Source organism: Megalobrama amblycephala, linkage group LG4, assembly GCF_018812025.1.
Source record: "Megalobrama amblycephala isolate DHTTF-2021 linkage group LG4, ASM1881202v1, whole genome shotgun sequence".
Taxonomy (NCBI): domain Eukaryota; kingdom Metazoa; phylum Chordata; class Actinopteri; order Cypriniformes; family Xenocyprididae; genus Megalobrama; species Megalobrama amblycephala.
Window position 1 is genome coordinate 52,084,222 of NC_063047.1, and position 22,013 is coordinate 52,106,234.

The following is a 22,013-nucleotide window of genomic DNA, read 5'->3' on the forward strand; positions in this document are numbered from 1 at the left end:
GTACTATGGTAGTTCAGCAGCGAGTTACATCGTTGTGCGGGAAACACACCCCTGGTTGATGATTGCGCAAGTGGAAGTGCCCATACAAGAAATTACGGCCTTTATGACGTAATACAGGGCCATATTCGAAAAAAACTTTCCAAAACTTGTACGAACACTGAAGGAGTGTATTTGAAACTTTGGCCATGTTTAGCAAGAGAATCCAACTCATTAACGTGGCAAATAAGTCAGAATGCATAAAAAGAGCATTAGTTTAATACCCGTATCCCTTTTATACCCGTGCACCCCTAGCTTCTAGCATATATTAATTTAGTTTTACAGTATTAATACTGTAGCAGTATTAAAAGTGTAGTCACTATGGTATATTGGCTGAAATTATTTTGATGAATATACTTCTATCGAAACATCTCTTTATAGCTCAGACAGGACTTATGAAAACTGATGAAAATGTCCTCTGGGGGGAACTTTAACTCCGGTGACTCACTGTGACTCCTGCAGTGTCATAATGAATAAATAATCCCTTTGTAGTCGTCATTTGTATTCTACCCTGTGCGACAACTGCTGGATACTAATAAAAACTGCAGTCGCCCTAAGCGGACCTGCCAATAGAGCACAGAGTCTATTCAAAATATTTCTAATAAATTGCATAATTCATCAGCTTCAGATATGACACTGTAAGGTCTGATGGGATGATTTGATTTATGGAGCACAAAACCCCTACTAAGAAAATGAAGAAAAAAAAGGTGGTGGTCATATCTGAAAAGCCATCTTAGCAGCTTGAACACAGAATTACACATAACATGCTAATAAATGTCAGATTTCAGAGTTAGGGTGGAAGGCAAGATAAGTGTGAACAACAACTTAACATTAACTTTCAAAGCCTAAAATGCATGAATCATATTGACGGTCATTGGTCAACAACCACTTTCTAAAAAAAAGGAGCAGAGTTCAACATTTGTTCATCATTCAACATTTCTATTTTCTACATTTATGTACTCTACATAAGTTTCAACCAGTAGAGATTTTGTTTTGCAATTTATACCACAGTATATCCACGTTGTGTTTTTAAAAAAATCCAACACCAACTAGACCAATCCTAGCTGCAGAGTTCAAATCCAACCCTAATCCAATACGCCTGTCTGTATTAAATGCTCCTGAAGATCTTAATAAGCTGGTTCAGTTTGTTTGATCAGGGTTGGAGCTAAACTTTGCAGGAAGATAGATATTCAGCAACATGATTGGGCACCACTGAAACTATAGCAAACTATAGCAAACTGCGCTGCAGATGGACTCTTCCAGTATAGACAGCAATGCTGACTAACGGGAATGAATTCATTTTGATGCGTCACACACGTCCAGTGTAAATACTGCGAGACTGAAGGTCGTTTAAGGTTGATAAGCCATGTTGCCACTTGGCACACTAATATAGTATTCAACTGTATGTTCATATGGTCACATTAAAAAAAGTATAGAAATGGCTGGTCACTCAAATGTTAATAAAGCGAAGCTATTAGAGTTAAAATTGAATATTTGCTGGTTATATTGAAAGGATTCGCAAGTAAGCTGAACAAAAATGTTGCCGTTTTGAGTAGTGTTGAGTGGATTCTGACTAACTTAGGCACATTTGATTGGCCGTTGCGTTCAACAGATAAGTTTGTGATTGGCTACAAAGATCAACACTGCAAAAACAAGTTGTAAATAGAAACCTTCGATGCTCTTCACAGAGCGCTTACACAAACACTCACGGGAAAGTTTGAAAGCAGCCAGCTATCAGCGGGTAATGGTACTGCAGAACAGCAGGTATCACATTAAATTATCAAATATATCTTTGGCGGGACAACGATTCATTTTGGTGGCGGCCAAAATATTTTCATTGCATGAAAAAACCTGGATTGTCATCAAAGATTTTTCACCAAGCATCATGGGATTTATTGTTGATTCCTTTAAACAATTACCATACAATCATGACAGCAGAAACTATTTGATTTAAGTTCTTCTGGAGAATTGTCAGGTTTTAAAGTGTTTCCTGTAGAGATAATGTACACAAGCACCACCACAATACAGCCAGACAAATATATTTCTGCTGAAGCACAATCCATTTTTTCTTGTTTTCTCTATTACATGTTTCATCTCAGGGTTCCTGTGAAGAGGACTTGATAAAAAGTAGAAAGCATAGTAAACACAAAATCCCCTTGATATAATGGAGAGATATCCACCGTGATCATTGCACAAAAAAACAACAACAAACACACATTTTATCTTATCCCAACTGTCTCCGACAACACATACAGTTTACAAAGTTCCTGAATATCCAAACAGACCAAAGTAAAAACGCATATACCCTCCACATGAGGTTTACAAAGTGAAAGCAGATAAGCTCCCTCTGTGTGTGAGGAATATCTTTCCAAGGTCATATATGAATCGTCGGCCTACTCCACAGGCACTCATTTTCACTAAACAGCGTTAACATTCCCAAGACATACTCCTTTCCCTTTGTATTTTGCAGGAGGGAGAACCTCCAAAAAGATAGCGCGGGAATGGTGCAGGGGAAAAGGCCATTAGCAATTCAATGGGAGTTGACTCAAAGCGGGAAGGCCCAGCCATCATTGATTTTCAGGGAGCCTGATTTAGAAGCAGGGTCATGTAAACGGCCTGATAAAGCCAAAGCAGCTGAGACGAAGACAGAGAGAGACACGCACAATTCTATTAACAATTCTTTTAGTAGTTTTGACAAAGCAACAGCATATACACACAAATCACAGGAGAGTTCTGCCTTTTTATTGGAAATGCAAATTTTTTATTTTTTTTTAGCTGTGATGAAAATGACACCATAACTGCAGGAAAGTACTTTGTGTACATTTTTTTTTTTTTTTTTTTTTTTTTTTTTTTTTTTCACACAATGAATATTTTAGTGGTTAATTTTGATTATTTTAATCTTTATCACTATTTAAGATGCAATTTATTACTTTATGTTGGATTTTTAGTATGAATTTGGAAAGGGGTAAAACAATATAGTGAAACATTTTCAAGACAGGGTGGGCATTTTTTTTTTTTTTTATGCTGGTTAAAAGTCTCTTCACATCCCGATAGCAATCACTAAGTTAAGGGGTCTAAATCGTTAGCCTCATAGCATAATTGCCCAGATCATATTTCAAAGGCAGATATCACAATTTGGCCAAAAAATGACTTAGGCAATTATGGTATGAGGCTAACGAAATGTATTTATATGTATTTCAATCATGACAACTCTCGGAGTGAATAGATTCAACCAGCATTTGATTAGCATGGAGCATGGAATGTACATAGGCTTGATTTTGGCGGACGAGATCTGCTTACGTTGCTGCTGCTGAGCAAATACATAATAGTTCAGCTTAGTCAAATATAACAAGAAAGGAAAGGCTGCTGCAGAATGATAGAACCCCCTCAAAGCAGTGGACCTTGGTCCATGCTGCACGAATAGAACGCGGCCGAGTTACTACGGCCTGAAACCCCCACCCAGCAGATCTGCACGCCAAAATATGTGTACTGCTGCTGCTCCGTAGAGCTATAAGCGTATGGCTATGTGTATGGCTATCTATGTGTGCCTGGGCCTGCTTTGCCGAATGGCTTAACACTAATGAACTTACCTGTAAATGTGCCTCTTGCTTAAATAGTAGTTACTGAGCAGACTGTGTGACGTGCCTATGCAATGTGACAGAATATCTATTGTAGTGCTTTTTTTTATATTAATTGTAAATTGAAGTAATGGAAAATGCTGGAGGCCCAATCCCGCACCACCTGATTTTTTTTTTTTTGATTTTTTATTATTATTTTTTTTTATATGCTCATTTGCTTTTGACCTTCAATGATGTCTTTGGAATTAGGTCTAATGTAACGTTCGTAAGCAGACGAATTCCAGCGCCCCATCTCTTTAAGGGTAGCAGATGCCACACTTGGAGCTGCTGTCGTTGCTGCGCCGATTCTGAAAGAGTGAGGGGTGTATACTTCGCCGTTTAATACACAAAGATGGCATAGCTGTTTCAGTTTAGAGGAGAACCAGACGCTGGTCATAGGTTTGCCGTCTGCTGTGAGGAACAGCGGGTCTTGGGGAGCGGCGTTTCTCCGGGATTGCAGATATCGTGACATGGAAGAAAGAGGGCAAAACACAGAATTAATCTTGGATAATAAAATGTGCGACCCTTTGTTGAATTTGTCGGTTTTTGAGTGCTTTAATAGTAAAGAGAAATGATTTTTGAACAAAGTGATGTCAGCCATAGTAAGATCGATATCAGGATTGAATGATAAAGATTTGCATGTGAATTCCCCACACCTTAAAAACCCATAAAAGGCAGTGAGAAAGACTGCCTCTAGGAGTGTGTTGGTATAAAAATCGAAAACACCCTTTCTGAGTCGGTGAAGCATTTTGTGCAAAAGAGGTAGAGTAATAGGTAACCGTTTGTCTTTGGTTGCAGGAGAAGTCTTCGCGATACCGTTCAATAGCAGACGAATAGCGGGATGTTTGAAGAGGCTTGGAGCGCTGGGGTCCTTGCAACGAAGATGGAACTGGATGCCTGCCAGTGTAGCTTTGATGGAAGGCGGTTGTAATTTGCGGGAATTAACACAGTAGACCATGAAGGCGGCTAGCACTTTGAAATTTATTGGAAAAGGGGAGAAAGCGAAAGCGGCACAAAACATAGAAAAATGAGACCATGCTGAGTCGTAAGATTTAAGGGTAGATTTAGCCATTCCCTTTCTCATAATTTCCTTTGCTTCCACCAGATATGAGGCAAGACTATTCAATCTAAAATCGTTAGGCGGAAAGGAGGGCATGGAGCGCTGAAAGGAAGGGCGTCTGGGCAGAGGGAGCGAAATTCCTGAAATTTAAAACGGGAAAGAGCGTCAGCTTTGTTATTGTAAAAACCTGGAATAAAAGTGGCTTTAAGAATGAAATTATTTGTGATGCTAATCCAGATAAGGCGTCTGATTAACCGATTGATGAGAGGAATAGCTGAACGGCTTTTGTTGATTATTTCTACGGCAGCTTGGTTATCGCAGAGAACGGTGATCTTTTTCCTAGACCATTCGTTTCCCCAGAGTAAACATGAGATAACGATAGGGTAGATTTTGAATAGCGCGGTAGATTTTTTATCGGATGCAAGATTAAGGATCTCAGATGGCCATTTGTGCGCGAACCACTTGTTCCCGTACATCCCCCCGAAACCTATGGATGGAGCAGCGTCTGTGAAAAATTGAAGGGAGCTAGAAGTTTCAAAAGTGTCATTGTAAAAGAAAGAGATTCCGTTCCATTCGTTTAGTAGGTGGGTCCAGAAACGTAAGTCAGAGAGACACCCTTCGTCTAGTGTGATTAGATCATGTAGATTGGTAACGGTTTTTGACAAATCTAAAGGTGATGATACACGGGGCAACTTTTTGAGCAATGTTGCTGGGCAATGTTGCCGTCAACAGGCAACCTGATGAGACACAGGGCAACTAATTAGGGCAACAGACAGTTGGCAGCAACTAATCAGAGAGGAGCAAATCTATTGCCAACTCAATAAATACTTTATTATAAACACTTGTTAGGCACTTTATTTCAACTTTTCAAATATTTTCTTCATTTTTATTAAAAATAAATGCCTTTCCGATCTGATTTGTGACAGGAAAAGGGAGAAGAGTGAGTTCGGCAAAAGGCGGATTCGAACCCGCGTCGATCGCATCAAAAGCTATTCACATGTCAAACGCCCTACAGCCTACGCTACTACAGACGTTGAAAAACCCCGTCTTTTTAGTATTTAACTGAAATCATTCAATAGCTTCATTACAGCATACACACATTACTTTCGGATAGTTGTTGGTATTTTAAGCAATATATGAGGTAAATTCCCTGTTTTGGGTTGACCCATGACAACTTACTAGCGTAAAAAGATAAAAGTTCACACTCCTTTTCTCCGCTCCACTGCCGCTGAGAGGCCGCCATCTTGTTTGAATTTTTTCTGAAATCTTCGAACCGGTCACGTGATCGGCTGCTAACATTCTGATTGGAGGATCTCAAAAAATTGCCCACGACCGATCTAACGTATCCAGATATATATTTGTTGCTCATTCTCAGTGGGAAAGTGCCCAAGCAACGTTGCTCGGCAACATTGCCCGGCAACATTGCTCAAAAAGTTGCCCCGTGTATCATCACCTTAAGAGTCTGGATATGAAAGCACGGCCGTGAGGAATAATTCGCATGGCGAAATTAAAGTGACCTAAAAGGGACAGCATGTCTCGTTTCGAAAGAGATCGAACACCCTGGAATTCAGAGATAATTTGGCGAATGCGTTGGAGCTTCTCTTCTGGAAGGGATGCTTGCATTGTTTTACTATCCAGTATGGTGCCTAAAAATTCTAGACGAGTAGATGGACCAATTGTTTTTTCCTTAGACAACGGAATTTTTAATTTGGAAAAAATTCTTTTGAGTTTAGATAAAGAGCGATCAGCTGGGGAGTTGGGAAAATCGACCACGAGAAAATCGTCTAATAAATGTAAAACAAATGGAAGTTTACATTTGTTTAGCAGAATCCAGCATAAAGACAATCGAAAATCTTAGGGCTACTGCGGCAACCGAAAGTTAAACGCACTGCGAAGTACATTTTAGATCTCCATCTGACACCGAAAAGGTGCCATTGAGAAGGATGTAGTGGCATGATTTTAAATGCGTCTGTTATGTCTGTTTTGCTTAACCAGGCGCCTTCACCTGCTGTTTTAATGAATTGGATAGCGTGATCTATAGTAGCGTATGCGAGGGAAAAAGTATCCTCTGGAATTAGGCTGTTAATGCTAGGTGTAGGAGAATTGTGGGGTGAAGAGAGATCAATAATTAATCTTTTCTTGCCTGAATATTTCCTAGTAGCAATGCCTATAGGGTTTATGCGGAAGGTAGGAAACGGAGATTTACTAAAAGGACCAATTAGGTAGCCTTTATCTAATTCTTTTTGAATTAGGTTATCCACAATTTCGGGTTCTTTCAGGGCTGACAGTAAATTTTTGCATACGTGAATGGAGGAGGGAATTAGACTGAGACCAGCTAGAAAACCTTGGGTTAGACCTGTAATGAGGAAATTAACCCAACAACGATTTGGATGAGAAGATACATTTTTAGACAGTTCTTTCACGTTGACGGGGGTAGAAGGATGTTTATTCATCTTTTGCAATGTTGCGGGTTCTTGAACCTGCGGGGACAAACACTTCTAGGATGACTGTCGCCACACAAAGAACAGCAGTGAAGATATCTACATTTGGTGTAAGGGCACACAGATTCGTTAAAGTTAATACATAAAGGAACAGCAGATTTAAATGTATCATTCACCTGTTTTGGGTGAAAAAAGTTTGTCCCTGTAGAAGTTTTTGCAGGAATGTTGGAACTTCGCTGGGTTTGAAGGTATGCCATCCTGGGGCATAAGCTTTCGGTGTGAGAGAAGGAGCCGCAAACTGAACATGAAATCGCTCTGTGGCCGGTGAAGTGCCGGCTGATCAGTTCGAGATCTATCACTGAACAGTCAATTTTTTGGTTGAAACGGGAGATATACAAAGCTGCTTTCGCTGAAAAAGACTTATGGTATTCATAGAAGAGTGAGCCACCGTAGTTAAGCGCAAGATCAGAAATGATGGTGAGATAAGCGTCTAGTTCGGCTCTTCTATCGGGGAAAACTTTGCACAAAGCGTCCCTGTAAACGCCGAAAGCTACGTTGAATTCAGCTAGTGACAAACTTTTGGACAGTCTTGGGTCGCAATCTTTAAGGACAACAGAAATATCTCCGCAATCAACGCTGCGTTTATTGATTGCATTAGTAGAGTAAAGCAGGATTTTAACCAGGTTGATATCGTTGATATCGCACCTGTCGGAGGTGCACTGGATGTCGAAGGAGAAGGGCTGTTCTTTTCCAGAGTAGAGACTCTGTTCTCCAGTTTCCCGATGGAGTCCCTGATTTGGAGGAGCACAGAAAGTACGGGATCGTTGTCATTCAAAGGGTCGCTGCGGGACCTTTTTGCTGGAAGCGTAGCGGCAGGTGGAGTTATATTCTTGCGCTTGGCCTTAGCTTTGGCCGGTGCAGGGCTTGATGGAGGAGGAGGAGGAAGCTGGCTTGGAGCGATTTCAGGAACAGAGAGAAAGAGAGCGAAGAGTTCTTGGTGGGATAAACCAGTTTTAGGCGTGATGTTCCGATTGAAGAGGTATTCCAGAATCTTATGTACTGGCCAGTCGTTGATAGAAACCTGGCGTTGCGCCAGACGAACGCTCCATCGTATAGAGATGTGGGAGGCTGTCTGGATCTTTTCCGTGGAAGGAGAATTTGGGTTCTCCGTTTCGGAATCGGGATCTGGATCGGGATCGTATGCTTGATCTACCAGAGATAATACCTCATCAACCTCCAGATGAGACATTATTCCGAGTAGGTAGATTGTAGAAAACAAGAAGAAAAAGATTATAGGAGTTCTCATATTGTGCGGCGTGCTGATCGCAGCTAGGATACGGTATAAATAAAGCCACGTAAATGAGGAAGTACCTCCGATTGGTTGGTGTCGCAGTACTAAAAGAACCAATCAGCGATAGATAGAGTTTCATGACTGAACTTTGTATTTATATCATCTGTGGAAGGCACAGGACCATAAAATGTTCATCCAATCATATCCAAAGGATACGATAGGACGTCCTACCTGCCTGTCACCATATGTTTTACATACCCCCGCGCACCCTGTCTTTTAAGAAAGACGCCAGTCACGAGCACTGCAACCAAAACGGCAGCCATATTTTATGTTTTATGAGTTTATACAGCTTTCATGCTATAACTACTGTATTTTGGAAGAGATGAAATCCCGTGATGTTATACTCCGAGTGGTTCTTGACTCAAATTTATGCGTTTCAGTGGCAACATTATCAGTGCCTAAATGAATCTGCAGCAGTCACGCAGTATAGGTCAGCACTCTTTTAGTTGTTTAAGTTCATTATTACTGTAATGTGCTTTGAGACATTAAGTAGTTTAACCGCATCTCTCATAATTTTGTTCACTCCCTACTGTATGCGTTCAAATGTTTTGGAGGAGGCATGGCTTTGGAGACACTCTGAGGGGAGGGTGGGATCTTATGCTTTCAAAGCTAGCTCGCTATTGCTAGCCTCTCTGAAAATGACCTACCTTTAATAAAAATCAGTACCTGAAGCATAAAACGGTGCATTGCAGAAATACCCATGAACAACCAGTCAGAGATTATACTTTAGTCACTCAACATTCAAGTACACACACAACACAGTAATGGTTCTTGTGGATTACTTCAAGACATAATGAAAATAAGTCAAAAACAGTCAGTTTAGTGACTTTGTGATCTAACAGACTGATTCAGAGCCTTTTTGACTGATTTATTAAAGCTGCAGTCCATAAGTTTTGCCTGTTTGTCACCATTTGAAACCTGCAATTGCAGTTATTTGTTTGCTGTCAGTCACCACATCGGTGTGGATACAGTACTTCGGAATCACAGATTCTACATCTTGGAAGTATGACCAAAATAAGAATTTTCACTGGAAAATGTAATCTGAACAAGTAAGTAACATGTCTGCCACTTTTGTTCTGACCAACTGAGGAAAAAAGCATTAGGCCTACAATAAAAATCACGCTGCCAATGGTGATTAAATCAACCAATCAGTGTTACAGTGTTCTGTCCAAATAGGAGGAAAAATGAAGTGTCATTCATTGAAGACATACGAGAACCAGTAATGGGATTACTAAAATTAGAAGCATTCATTCTGCTTTTATTTATTTATTTATTTATTTACAGAACTGTTTCTGAATAAAAGTTGGTCCTTGTTTTCCAACCCTAAGAAGCATATTCAGAACAGGGAACCAGCAATATGGTTTTAACTGGTTGTCTAAGCTGGTCAAAGGCTGTTTATTTCAGCAGGGGAGAGAGAAAGCGAGAGCGTGAGAGCGAGAGAGGAGACCCAGGAGGCCCCAATGAAAGCAGATCGGATACAGCCGCTAAGTAAATGACATTCTGTTTGTTGCAGCATTGACCCTGTTCTCTGTGGTCATTAATTTCAATCAGGCGCCCAACATGGAACCTGGACCTCTGTTTGCCATGGCTCAGGAGAGGCAAATAAGACATGGCAGGTTCTCAGGATATCTTCACAGCATCCAGCTCAACACAGACAAAAATAAAAATAAAACCCTAATCTTTGGCCCAAAATACACAATATAGCCATACTACTACTCCAATTTTCTTTTGGTCAACATGGTTCCCTTTCAGTCAGTCACATTTGACGTCACATCTCGATTTCCTACTTCAGGGAACGAGGGTTACATAAGTAACTGAGATGTTACTCATAGACAATGCTAGGTCTTGCAGACAAACTGAAGTATGTTTTTCACTACTAGGTCAACAAATATGAGGTTTTCAGGGACCATTGCTGATACATATGAGATATTATTCAATTAAATGATTCAAGAAAGAATTCAAAAATACTGTTATTAAACAATTACTTACTTGACATTATACACTCAAAAATGTGAAGAAAAAAAAAAAAAAAAAAAAAAAAGGATAAACTGGTCGACATTGAAATGATTGTGAAACTGTACATGACTTTTACAAGGTTTGGTTCACGCAAAAATGATCCTCACCGTCATTTCGTTACATTCATGTCATTTCAATCTCAGACTTTTGTCTGTTTTGGAACATAAATTAAAATATAAATTATTTATATTTTTAAATTATCCAAAATGATCAAAAATTAGTCTTCAGAAGAGACCATAATTTTATATGATGATCAAATAAACAGAAGATCAATGTGAATGTGTGATACACACAAACAAACCTTATTGGTTCTCACGCTTCAAGCAAGGCTTTTTGGTGGCATGGACTTTAAACGGATGGACAAAAGTAATAAGAATGTTAAAAATCTTACTAATTAATTATCTAGAGAGTCTTGTTAGTTAATAGTAGTTACTAGAATATTATTATATTGCATTACTCATATGTTCCTGTGGGTACCACAAAGTGACATTCAAAGTAATTTGAAGCATTTGTTTGGATTCTACCCACCCCATAAAATCAGTTAAATGAATGTTTTAACTGTGATCAAGTTTTACATATTTTTCTAATTAATTCTTGGCTCTATTTTTCTTTTTCTTCTTTTAATTCATCTGAACAGTTTAAATCACCCTCATCAGTCCATACAACATTTCAAACCAAATGCCTGGTTCTTTGTTTTGTATTTGTGTCAAAAGGCAGAAATGTTTCCAAATGCAACATGCTAAAATGCAAACATCCTGCAAGTCTACTGTATGGAAAGAGGTTCTTTATCACAATTGACTGTCAGAACAAACCAAATCAATGTTGTTATTTTGTGCCAGTGATACAGTAGCGCTCCCTAGTGTTTGAGCAGGGAATCCACCACATGATATCAGGTTAAACTCAAATTTGTTTGTGGTATACTGACCAGGCTGGCAGTGAGAGAGGGTGCAGATTTGCCTAGGGTCTGGGATCGCATGCGCACCAGGTTGGTGGTCTCTGAGCCTGTGGCTGACCATGCCTGCTGGGTTGAGGCATATGGCAGCAGGTACTTCCCTGAAAAAAAATAAAAGATTTATGTGAGCAAAACACACATGCACACACACATACAAAGGGGTTGTAGAATGAAACTAAAACACCTGGTTTTACACCACATTTAAATTGTTGGTATGGTGTAGGGCCTCCTTTTGCGGCCAACACAGCATCAGTTCGTCTTGGGAGTAACAGATACAAGTCCTGCATAGTTGCCAGAGGGATTTTGAGCCATTCCTCTTCCAGAACAGTGGCCAGATCACTATGTGATGTTTTCTGAATTGCTCTTCCAAAATACCTCAAATTGGCTAAAAATATTTAGATCTGGTGATTGTGCAGGCCATGGGAGATGTTCAACTTCACTTTCATGTTCATCAAATAATTCACAATTCTTGATGTTTGTATTGGTGCATTATCATGCTGATACACGTCAACCCCTTCAGGGTACAATGTTTGAACCTTTAAGTATGCACGGTCCTCCAGAATGGTTTAATAGTCCTTGACAGTAATGCGCCCATCAAGCACAGTAGGGAATGTCATAATATTGCAGCTTAAACCATCATTGATCCGCCCCATGATTCACTTTGGGCAAGCAACAGTCTGGGTGTTAAGCCTCTGTGGGGCTTCTCAACACCGTAACTCACAGATGTGGGAAAGACTTATCAGAGAACAATACATGTTTCACATTGTACACAGCCCAACATCTGGACTGTTGGCACCACTGAAACTGACATTTGGCATTGGCAAAAGAAATCAAAGGTTTAGCTATAGCAGCCCAACCATGAATATTGACTCTGTGGAGCTCTAGACTAACAGTTTTTTAACAGTTATTTCTGCAATGAGATGGGCAGCTGTGGTTTTATGTTTTATGGATACAATCCGGGTTAGTACCTGGACATCCCTTTCAGACAGCTTCCTCTTGGGTCAACAGTTACTCCTTTTGGATGTGGTTCATCCTACATAGTGGTCTGCTGACATTACCCTGTATACCATAGCTTTTTAATACACCACAAAGACTTGCTGTCCTGGTCACAGATAAGCCAATTTGTCCTCTTTTGAACTCTGATATGTCTTCCATTATGTTGTGTGGATTGCAGTATTTTATGTACATACACATATATACTCGTATATAAACAACATTACATCTATAAGTAAAAAGTAGAGCAAGATTCCAGGGAACATCAGTTTTTATTGGTAGCATACTGGACGAAACATGTTCTTGAAGGTAATGTGTTAAATAATAATCTAATATGTTCAGAGAAGATCATAGACGATTCTGGGAGTGTCTCGCTATTTCACAGGCCATGACTCAGTGACTCATCATAACAGACATGTCATAACAAACATATGACGTTCTGACCTACATGACAGCATCTATAAGCATGTGACTGGAATGGGGCAAGGGTCAAACCTAGTGAGCTAGGCATACGATTTGTGTGAATACACAAATATATTTTCTGTGTAGCAAGCCCAAAACATTTGGACAATTAGGGACCATTTTTTGCATTCTACAGTACTGCTTTTCCATTGTTTTTCAATGTAAACAATGTGCCAGACGGACGTTTTTGACTGTTGTGCTTACGTCTTGGGTCTTTTGAAGCATCTTGCGCATGACACGTGTTCCAAGTTAGTTTTTCACTACCCTGCATCTCTCATTTTTTAAAGCTAAACCACTGTCAAAGAGGTGGTTCACCCAAAATTGAAAATCATTTACCCACCCACATCATGTCATTCCAAACCTGTATGATCCCCCCCCCCCCATTATTTACAAAAATATAGCACAAGCGCACTTCAAGCAAAACATTAAGAATAAAGTCTGTTTCATTTTAAATAATAAAACAATACAAATACTGTACTGTTAAAAAAGTAACAAATGTAAGTGGATCATGTTTTAAGTTAACATGATGGAAATCACTGTCACAACAGCTGATTAAAAAAAAAAAAAGTCATTGCAAAAATTGGCTCAGAAAAGTTAGTTTAAAGAGAAGTTCCATTATTTATCTTATATTCCAGCCCTTCACATGGTCACAGTACATTACAGCACTGTGGACGGCCTCTTCACCATGACTGATCCTTTTCCAGCCCCCCGTTGATCTGTTGATAGTTTAGATTGATAATCTAATATACCTTCATAACACTGAGCTGCCATACCAAATGCAATTTGTTGGTTGAGGAGTCATGTCAGACTAAATTAAATCTGTAAGACCCAAGTAGTGTACAGTTTAATTTAATAAATTTACTCTTTTGTGATCTTATATTTCAGAAATTGTTTTCACGGTGCATTAGGTGTTGCATAAAACTGTGGCTTGTTATTTTAAAAGATTTCATAGACTGAGAGAAGCAAATATTTGGTGTGTTATTTCAAATAACTGCTTATATAGCAAATAATGCATTAGCAAGGAGCTTGTGTCCCCTTTGGTCAAATAAATGTTAAAATCAAGGTAAATCAATAAACGGCAGGTGTTTGGCCATGACAAAAGCATCACCACAGTGTTCATTTCAATTAATTTGATTCAGGACAATATAAAAGATGATTACTACAAATATAAAATGCAATCAAATGTATTAAATGGAACTTCTCCATGCGATTAAAATGGATTTATCTGATCATTTGTATTATGCGTTTGTCCATGCATATCTGTTCTGCTCTTCACTTTATGTTTTGTGTGTCGAGTGTTCTTCAAATGTAAGTGTTCCTTGATTTCTGATGTCCTTTACATATGAATCAGCAGCTGTTCGTCCTCTCAAGCTAAATACAGAACAATTTTCTCCCTGGCAACTAGCAAAAACCTCACTGCTGTAAGGGCAAACATGCTTTCAAAATAGTTTTCTGAACTACATAGACTAGAATACTTAACTGAATCAGACTGAAACAAACAGAAAAGATTGATATTTCTCAGTTTGGGAGAGGTGAGAAAGGATCATTTTAAAATAAAGTGATTCTGTCCCTCAGAAACAGACTTTAGTTCAACTTCGGCATTGTATCCCAGACAACCTATTGCTAACCCGTATTTATGTGTTTGTGGGCTCTATATGGTCACAGAATCAGGTCAAAAAACAGGATACGTAGGAGGAAAACTGCGATTCCTGCTCACTGCGAAACAGCTTCCACAAAGTCATCGTCCACATGACTAAGGAAATGCCAGCTAGACACCCTCAGCACATTTCAGCAGTGTGCCTTAAATACCTGATACAACACATCAGACCATGAGGAACAGCAAGTCAAACACCAAATGAAACAGAATGTAGTCGAATACGGTGGTCATAATGTCACGTGTAATAAAAATAGCATAATGAAGCTCTAAGGAGCCAAATCCAAAACAGAAAAATATTAAATTAATTTGCAACTTTCTGCATTATAAAGCTCTGACTTACTTTACTTTTCATAATGGCTTGAAGAGTTTAAATGAGATCGATTGACTGATGCATATGCCCTTTTCACACAGAGATTCCAGAAAATACATTGATAATGTGTCCCGGGATTTGTCTCGGGATCATTTGCGTTTGGTTTATTCACGCTCCCAGTGATTTTCTGGAATCTGTGCGTGCGTTCACACACATCTCAAAGATCCCATAAAGACACGTGACATCAGGGTGTGACGTGTAATGTCTCCGCAGCGTCATAAGTTTGCTTATGATCTGCGATTTCTCTCGAGAAACTACGCTCGTCAATTATTTTTTTTCCTGATTCGGTAACACTTTACAATAACAGTACATGAATAACCATGAACTAATACCTGAGTTAATAGTTACTTCAACATGAACTCATGATTAGTTAAGATATGAACTAATGAAGAGTGGTCCTTAACTACGACAGGAGTCATAGGGATTCATGCATGAAAACAGAAGCCTTAACTATGCGTTAATACATGTTTGATAATTAATGCATTAATTAACATTTAGGGTAAACTAAATCAAACAGTCTCTATAAGAAGGAATAATACATATTTGGACTTTGAAATAAATTTAAACAGTTTATTATTGTCAGAATTTAAACTACTGACATCAGCAGCTTCATTATAAACATTACTGAAAGGCACAGGATTAGTTTGTAATTATTTTCACTGACCCTCCTTATCAAACATATAAAATACTAAATACACTATCTTAAAAGGTCTTAATCTGTTTTGTGATATTCTTTCCTATCAAACTAAACTACTGTGACTTACATCAGTTCCTGAGGAATCGGTTCCCAAAAAAAATAACCAAACAGAAAACATGAACTAAGGTCTGGGAGCGTTTGCTGGATTCAGATTCAGAAGATCACTCTCCATCCAGACGCAGGCCGTGATCATATACTGTACCTCCATTCTCTGACTTTTTGAAAAATCACACAACATCACTTAACTGGGCTGAGTACTTATATAGTTGTGTTAGTACAAGTGCATTTGAAAGTAAGTTAATGATAATCATGAGCTGAATTTAGTAAGTAGTTAACAGTGAATTAATTATGATTGTGCCCCCTCAAGTAAAGTCATGATATAAGTATACATTAACAAACCATTAGTTGATGTTAGTATATGCTTAGTTAATAATGAGTTAATTATGATTGTGCCCCCTCAAGTAAAGTCATGACATGATGCACATATCACACATCATTAACTAATATATGAATAAACACTATAGAGTGCCATCCTTATTCCTTTACACCCCGGTACAAAAAAACTAAAATAAAAAGTATTTGTATTTTATTTTTATTTATATAATTAAACATATATGGACTTGAAAGCAAGCCATAAACATACCTGTAAAGACACACATAAGGCACATTTACATGTAAAATAGCGCGCGTCCACAAGCTAATGCTAATCAAAGCATATACATTTAAACGACAAAAATACAAATACAGTTAATAACTGCACATAACCTCCTGAAAACCCTAATAAAACATACATGTAAATATGTCTTTAATTATTAATTCGGCTTACCAAAGCAGTCAATATTTATTAGTTTAAAATGCCAGCAACACAACAAACGCGCCAAGAGAACACCTAGCGTGCGCCACTAATGAGTGTCCCGCCAGAAACAAACCCTACATACTTTAGTTCCGGGAATAAACTAGGCCTATGACTATTTAGCTATGACTAAATGTAAATGAACTATAAAAATCAGAAAACAGTTTAGATCAAATTAAATTTATTAGTGGTAGTTAGTCTATTTTCCACATTTGATTAGACAGATCTATGTAATTAATGGCTAAATAATCATGTGCCATTGCAATTATTTGTCACAAAGCTGCAGATGGCAGATTATGATATTACAGTGTAAATTATGACAGTATTAAATCACATTTAATTCAAATTCAGAGTACTTCTTGTTTACTCTTATGGAGGCTGATTTATTTAGTTTACCCCTAAATGTTAATTAATGCATTAATTATCAAACATGTATTAACGCGTAGTTAAGGCTGCTGTTTTCATGCATGAATCCTTATGACTCCTGTCGTAGTTAAGGATCAATCTTCATTAGTTCATATCTTAACTAATCATGAGTTCATGTTGAAGTAACTATTAATTTAGGTATTAGTTCATGGTTATTCATGTACTGTTATTGTAAAGTGTTACCCCTGATTCAATCATAAACTAGTGCATTGTGTATCATTCCACTAAGCTGGCGAACGTTCTCAGCTACAGCGTCATCACTATGACACACCTTACAGCATTGGTCCTGGCTTTTGTTCACAGAGCAATATTACTTGGTCCCCATCCCGGGATCAATTCTGGGACGTGTTTCCGTTCACAAAGGCGGCACTCTAGCAATTCTATAGCAATTTACTGGGATCAGCGCTCAATGTGAAAGGGTCTAAGACTGTAACACATTCAATGTTTAAAACGGGTCATACTATAATTGTATATTTACTATATTTTCCACCCTGAAGTCAACTTATAAACAATCAAGGTAACCTGGTTTCTTGCATAAAAAAGTAGAAATTTCATGGAAATTCTCTCTCTGCCTAAATTTTAATTTGCACTTAGCACCTCAATTTACTACAAAGTTCTGCTGTTTTGCTAACTTCAAACAAATGCCCTCTCTCCAAAGCCCCGCCCTCCAAAATGTAGCTAGCTTGTTAGTTAGTAATCATTTTTGCAGGCAGCGGCTAATTAGATGCTATTGACACTAAGGGAAAATAGCATATTTTCTTAGTGATGGATGCTATTTACACTAGTTGAAAACAGAAATATATGCTATTTATACTAGGTGAAAATAACAATAGATTCTATTTACACCATGTAGAAGTATCAGTTCTTTGCAATAAGAGTAAATAGTAATTAGATGCTATCTATACTTTATATTGGCAGATACTATTTGCACCTCAGTATTTTTGTACATTAACAGGATGCAATAATATCAGAGTGTAAATGATTTTATTTATTACAATTATTAAATGGATGCTGCCTTATTGGAAGAATGAAAAACCCTCCCTACACCTTCCCCTAACCCTACCCAATAAACTTTTTATTAAACACTCGTTCGCAGTTTATTTCCACTTTTAGAACATTTTGATTTTTATTGAAAATAAATGCGAGCTCTGCAAAAAAGCGGATTCGAACACGTGTCGATTGCCTTAGAAGCTACCTCTGCAAGCCTTACTCGCTACTGCTGCGCCACTGAAGACAGCGACTTTTTTAAAACCTGAGTGGCCCAACCAGACATTGGTGGGCAGAGCTATTGTAAATAGCATTTGACAACAAGGGATGCTATTTGCACTTAGTGTAAATAGACACTCAGATTTTTGCATGGCATTCCAAAAAAAAAAACTGCAAACAGAATACACACATTATGGCATGTTCCTTACGCAAAGCTATCAAATGGCTCTAATAGACCTGGAATATAGTGCAGCCCAGTGAGTACATTTGTGAATTATCCCTTTAAAGGCCTGGGTATACTTCATTTTTTGCTTTCCGCTCAGTCTCGCGCACAGTCTTGACTGCACAGCTTTCAATGCATACTGAACCGTGGATGAGTGTGAATTAATAAGTTTGACACGTGCAGTACAATTGCTTTTCTATACTCTACAAGTATAGGCAGTCTGTTGTGTCATTTATAGGACATTTGCTTGGAAGGATAGAAGAAGAAACGTAGTTGATCTGGCATTGCATGCAAAGTTTAGTACAAGAACTATACAAAAAACGTTGGAGAATGATATGCTGCTTTGATTACGGTTTCTTGGAACAGCATGTTGTTTTGTATCACTCTTTCCGCTCTCTTCTTCGACTACTGCATAATACATCACAACTGCGTATTGCCACGTAGTGGACTCTTTGTTTCAACATTCACCCGATTCAAAATCTGGCTGCATGCGAATAGTGTATGCAGACGTCCACGGACCCTCCTGATGACGAAAATTACATCACAATGACAGTGCGCAGACCATTGAGGAACGCAGACAACCAAAGTAGATATACCAGTATGTACTGTATTTCTCAGAATATAATTCACTTTCTCTTTTTTTTTTTTCTTTTTTTTTTTAAATGAATAAAAATATAAAATTTCTGAAACATGCCAAAACTTATATTTCAAAGTGACTTATATAATGTAATTAATGCCAAGTATGCAAAACATGCTCAAAGTGCACAAATTTGGATTTGTACAGAATAAGAGAGATATGAGTATAGTACATTTCCCACATATTGGTAATTTCAGCTGAGCTTTAAATTAGTTTAGGCTTGGTGTTTAAAATATTTTTTTCATTTTTTCAATAATTCACTTTAATTTGTTTGTTTTATACTTATAATTTTATTCCAGTTCTGTTCTGAATAAAATTTTAATTTTAAATTTAAAGGATTTGTTGTCAAGTGAAGGGAACTAAAATACTGTATGTAAAAGATGTTTATTTACTGATATTTTACAGTATTTTTGAAAGTATTTTTTTCTCTCTCACCAATGCAATTCTGATTCTGTGTGACAAAGTCAGGAACAACTTATTACCCAGAAAATGCAGAAAATTGTAAAATGCAGTTATTAGTAACATTGGTTACTTACATTATGTAGTTTTTGTGTCAAGGAAGAACAATCAAGAAAAATTTGACATTTCACAATATGACCCTATTTACATCTGACTGTACACAAAGGTCAGGGTTTTACCTGTAAGAGCGCCCCCTAGGCTTCCTCTCCGTAACTGTTTCCCATCTTCACTGAGTTGTCGTTTAAATTTCAGTGCTAAACTGGAGCCGTGAGAAACCTCAGGGTTGCTGGACTTGCGGAAGGGCATGGAGGGGGGGTAGAGGATGTTATCCGGCTGGAAGAGAGATGAGATCAACATGGAGTTCAATCTGGGAACCATTACAGGGAAGATCACATCAGGAATAGCACTACAGTGTTTACAGAAATATACAACATATTTAACATAGCACTGCATATCCATTACTGACAATACTGACAATGCATTACTACATTCATTATAATGTAATAATTCACTCCATCTCTAAACCACCTTTCCTTTTTTTGGCTGACGTCACTCTTATTTTTCAGCCCCATTAAAGTTAAATACCTGTAAAAATCATTTCATGTGGACTAAAATTCAATCTCAGCATGAATCAGTTATTAATGTTGCATTTGATACTGGTAAACCCCCCATGGTGCTACTATGATCATAATTGTCAATATTAATTTTCTAAATGCTATATGTTATATAACCAACAATTTCTTCCACTTTCAGTTCATTTGAGGCTACCCTTTCACCCCCTCCAGCACTCAACAAAACAACAAAACAAGCCATTTTCTCGTACAGATAGAATCTTTCTAGACAAGCAAACACATCTGAGTGCTCTTTCCATCTCAAATGATGAACACATTAATGGAAAACATTATTGGAGAAATCCAATACAACAACAAAAATAGCAGCTAGGGTAGCACGATTACATAAAAATAAAGCTTAAATCACCATATGGTGTAGTGCTATTATCAAGCAAAGGCTGTGATTTAATTAAATATATGCATGGCACTCTTCATTTACACACAAGCAGCTCATGATCTGACTCTGTTCACAGTAAATGCAGCTTCACACAAACTCATCTCTACATCTACCCTGAGTTTGGGTTGCTTATAACAGGTGCTTAATTAGTAAATTAATAATTGCCAGATCAAAAACAGCCATTAAAAGGTGCTGTGACAGACACTGACCTTAAAACTTCAGTTTTCCTGGAACATACAATGACGTTGCTTAACGGTAATGGCACAACTTTAAGACAAGACCATAATTCACAAATTTCAGCATACCCCTAACTACAGTACACCCTAGTGCAGGGCTCGTTAACTGGCGGCCCGCAGGCCAAATCCGGCCCGCCAATCATCTTCATCTGGCCTGCGGCACCCCAATCTCCCTCCTCCTCTTTTCCTGGCGGTGCGGCTAAATTTGGCAGATACAGTACGTGGCCACAGTGGCGCCTACAGCTGTACGGCTATATACGCACTGTTCGTACCATGCACGCTCCTCCGACTGACCTGAGAAACGCTTTCCACGTGAATATTTCAGCAGTTACTATGTGTGTTTCGTATTTCTGTCAACTGAACCAGCGATACCTATCAATTATGAATAATCATTCTTTTGTCTCGATTCTTTCTTTTCCATGAATTGACCAAAAGCGCTTGCATAACGATCTGAAACGATTCGTTTGGACCGCATAACGATCTGAAACGATTCGTTCGGACCGCTCTGTCACTGAATCATCTGAAGTTGTTTCTCGGTCAGTAACAACAAATACAGAACAAATTTTTCATGTTTTTCACTAGTTTACTTTGAACTACACAGCACGGCCCAGTGGATAACGGAAACTAGTTAAACTAGTTTTAAATATGATGAAACAGCCTCAACATTCCCACCAAGACTGACGAGGAGAAATGTGCCATGAATGACGATAGAAGACTTAGAATCCCAAAATCCCCACCCTTACAAACATTTACCATGAATGAACTGTAGTAAATTACCATGGTTTGTGGAAATAACTATGATATAGCCATTTATATTGAAATATATTTATTAGGTGGATAGGGGAATATATAATTCATGTCTTTGTTAAGGTGTAATTTGTACCTGTGATAAGCCATTTTTTATAGGCCCAAGGGTGTAGATTTGGTTTCAACTTTGGGGGGGTTGAATGTTGGTATGGTTATATTGTATTGGGGGGGTTGTAACTGATGGCTTTGAATATTGGGGGGGGGGGGGGTTACCTCCCCCCCATCCCCCCACAAACTATGCCCCTGTATAGGCCTATATAACATATCATAATATAATATCATTTGAGTGGTAGTGAGTAGCCATGTATGGTTTTACCTGTGGTTACCTAGTCTCACTGTGAGAATATTTTCATTTAAGCCTAATAATTAATAAAATATTTTTTTACCAATAAGACCACCCTGGCCCACCTCAACTTTTTGATTTGATAATTCGGCCCTCGAATTAAACTACTTGAAGAGCACTGCTCTAGTGTATTTTTCTGTCAAGTATTCACAGCTACTTTGAG

General features: G+C 38.3%; 1 protein-coding gene across 5 annotated transcripts in view; it reads right to left on the reverse strand.

Annotated features, from left to right (window-relative positions):
* The window catches only part of mast4 (microtubule associated serine/threonine kinase family member 4), a 146,658-nt gene that overhangs the window by 99,643 nt on the left and 25,002 nt on the right, over positions 1 to 22,013 (reverse strand). For all 5 annotated transcript variants that reach the window (XM_048189916.1, XM_048189918.1, XM_048189915.1 and 2 more), the window contains exons 2-3: positions 19,636 to 19,789; positions 11,447 to 11,574 (exon numbers count right to left, since the gene is read on the reverse strand). In XM_048189916.1, the coding sequence (XP_048045873.1) occupies positions 11,447 to 11,574; positions 19,636 to 19,789 (282 nt within the window). The remainder of the gene's footprint in view (positions 1 to 11,446; positions 11,575 to 19,635; positions 19,790 to 22,013) is intronic.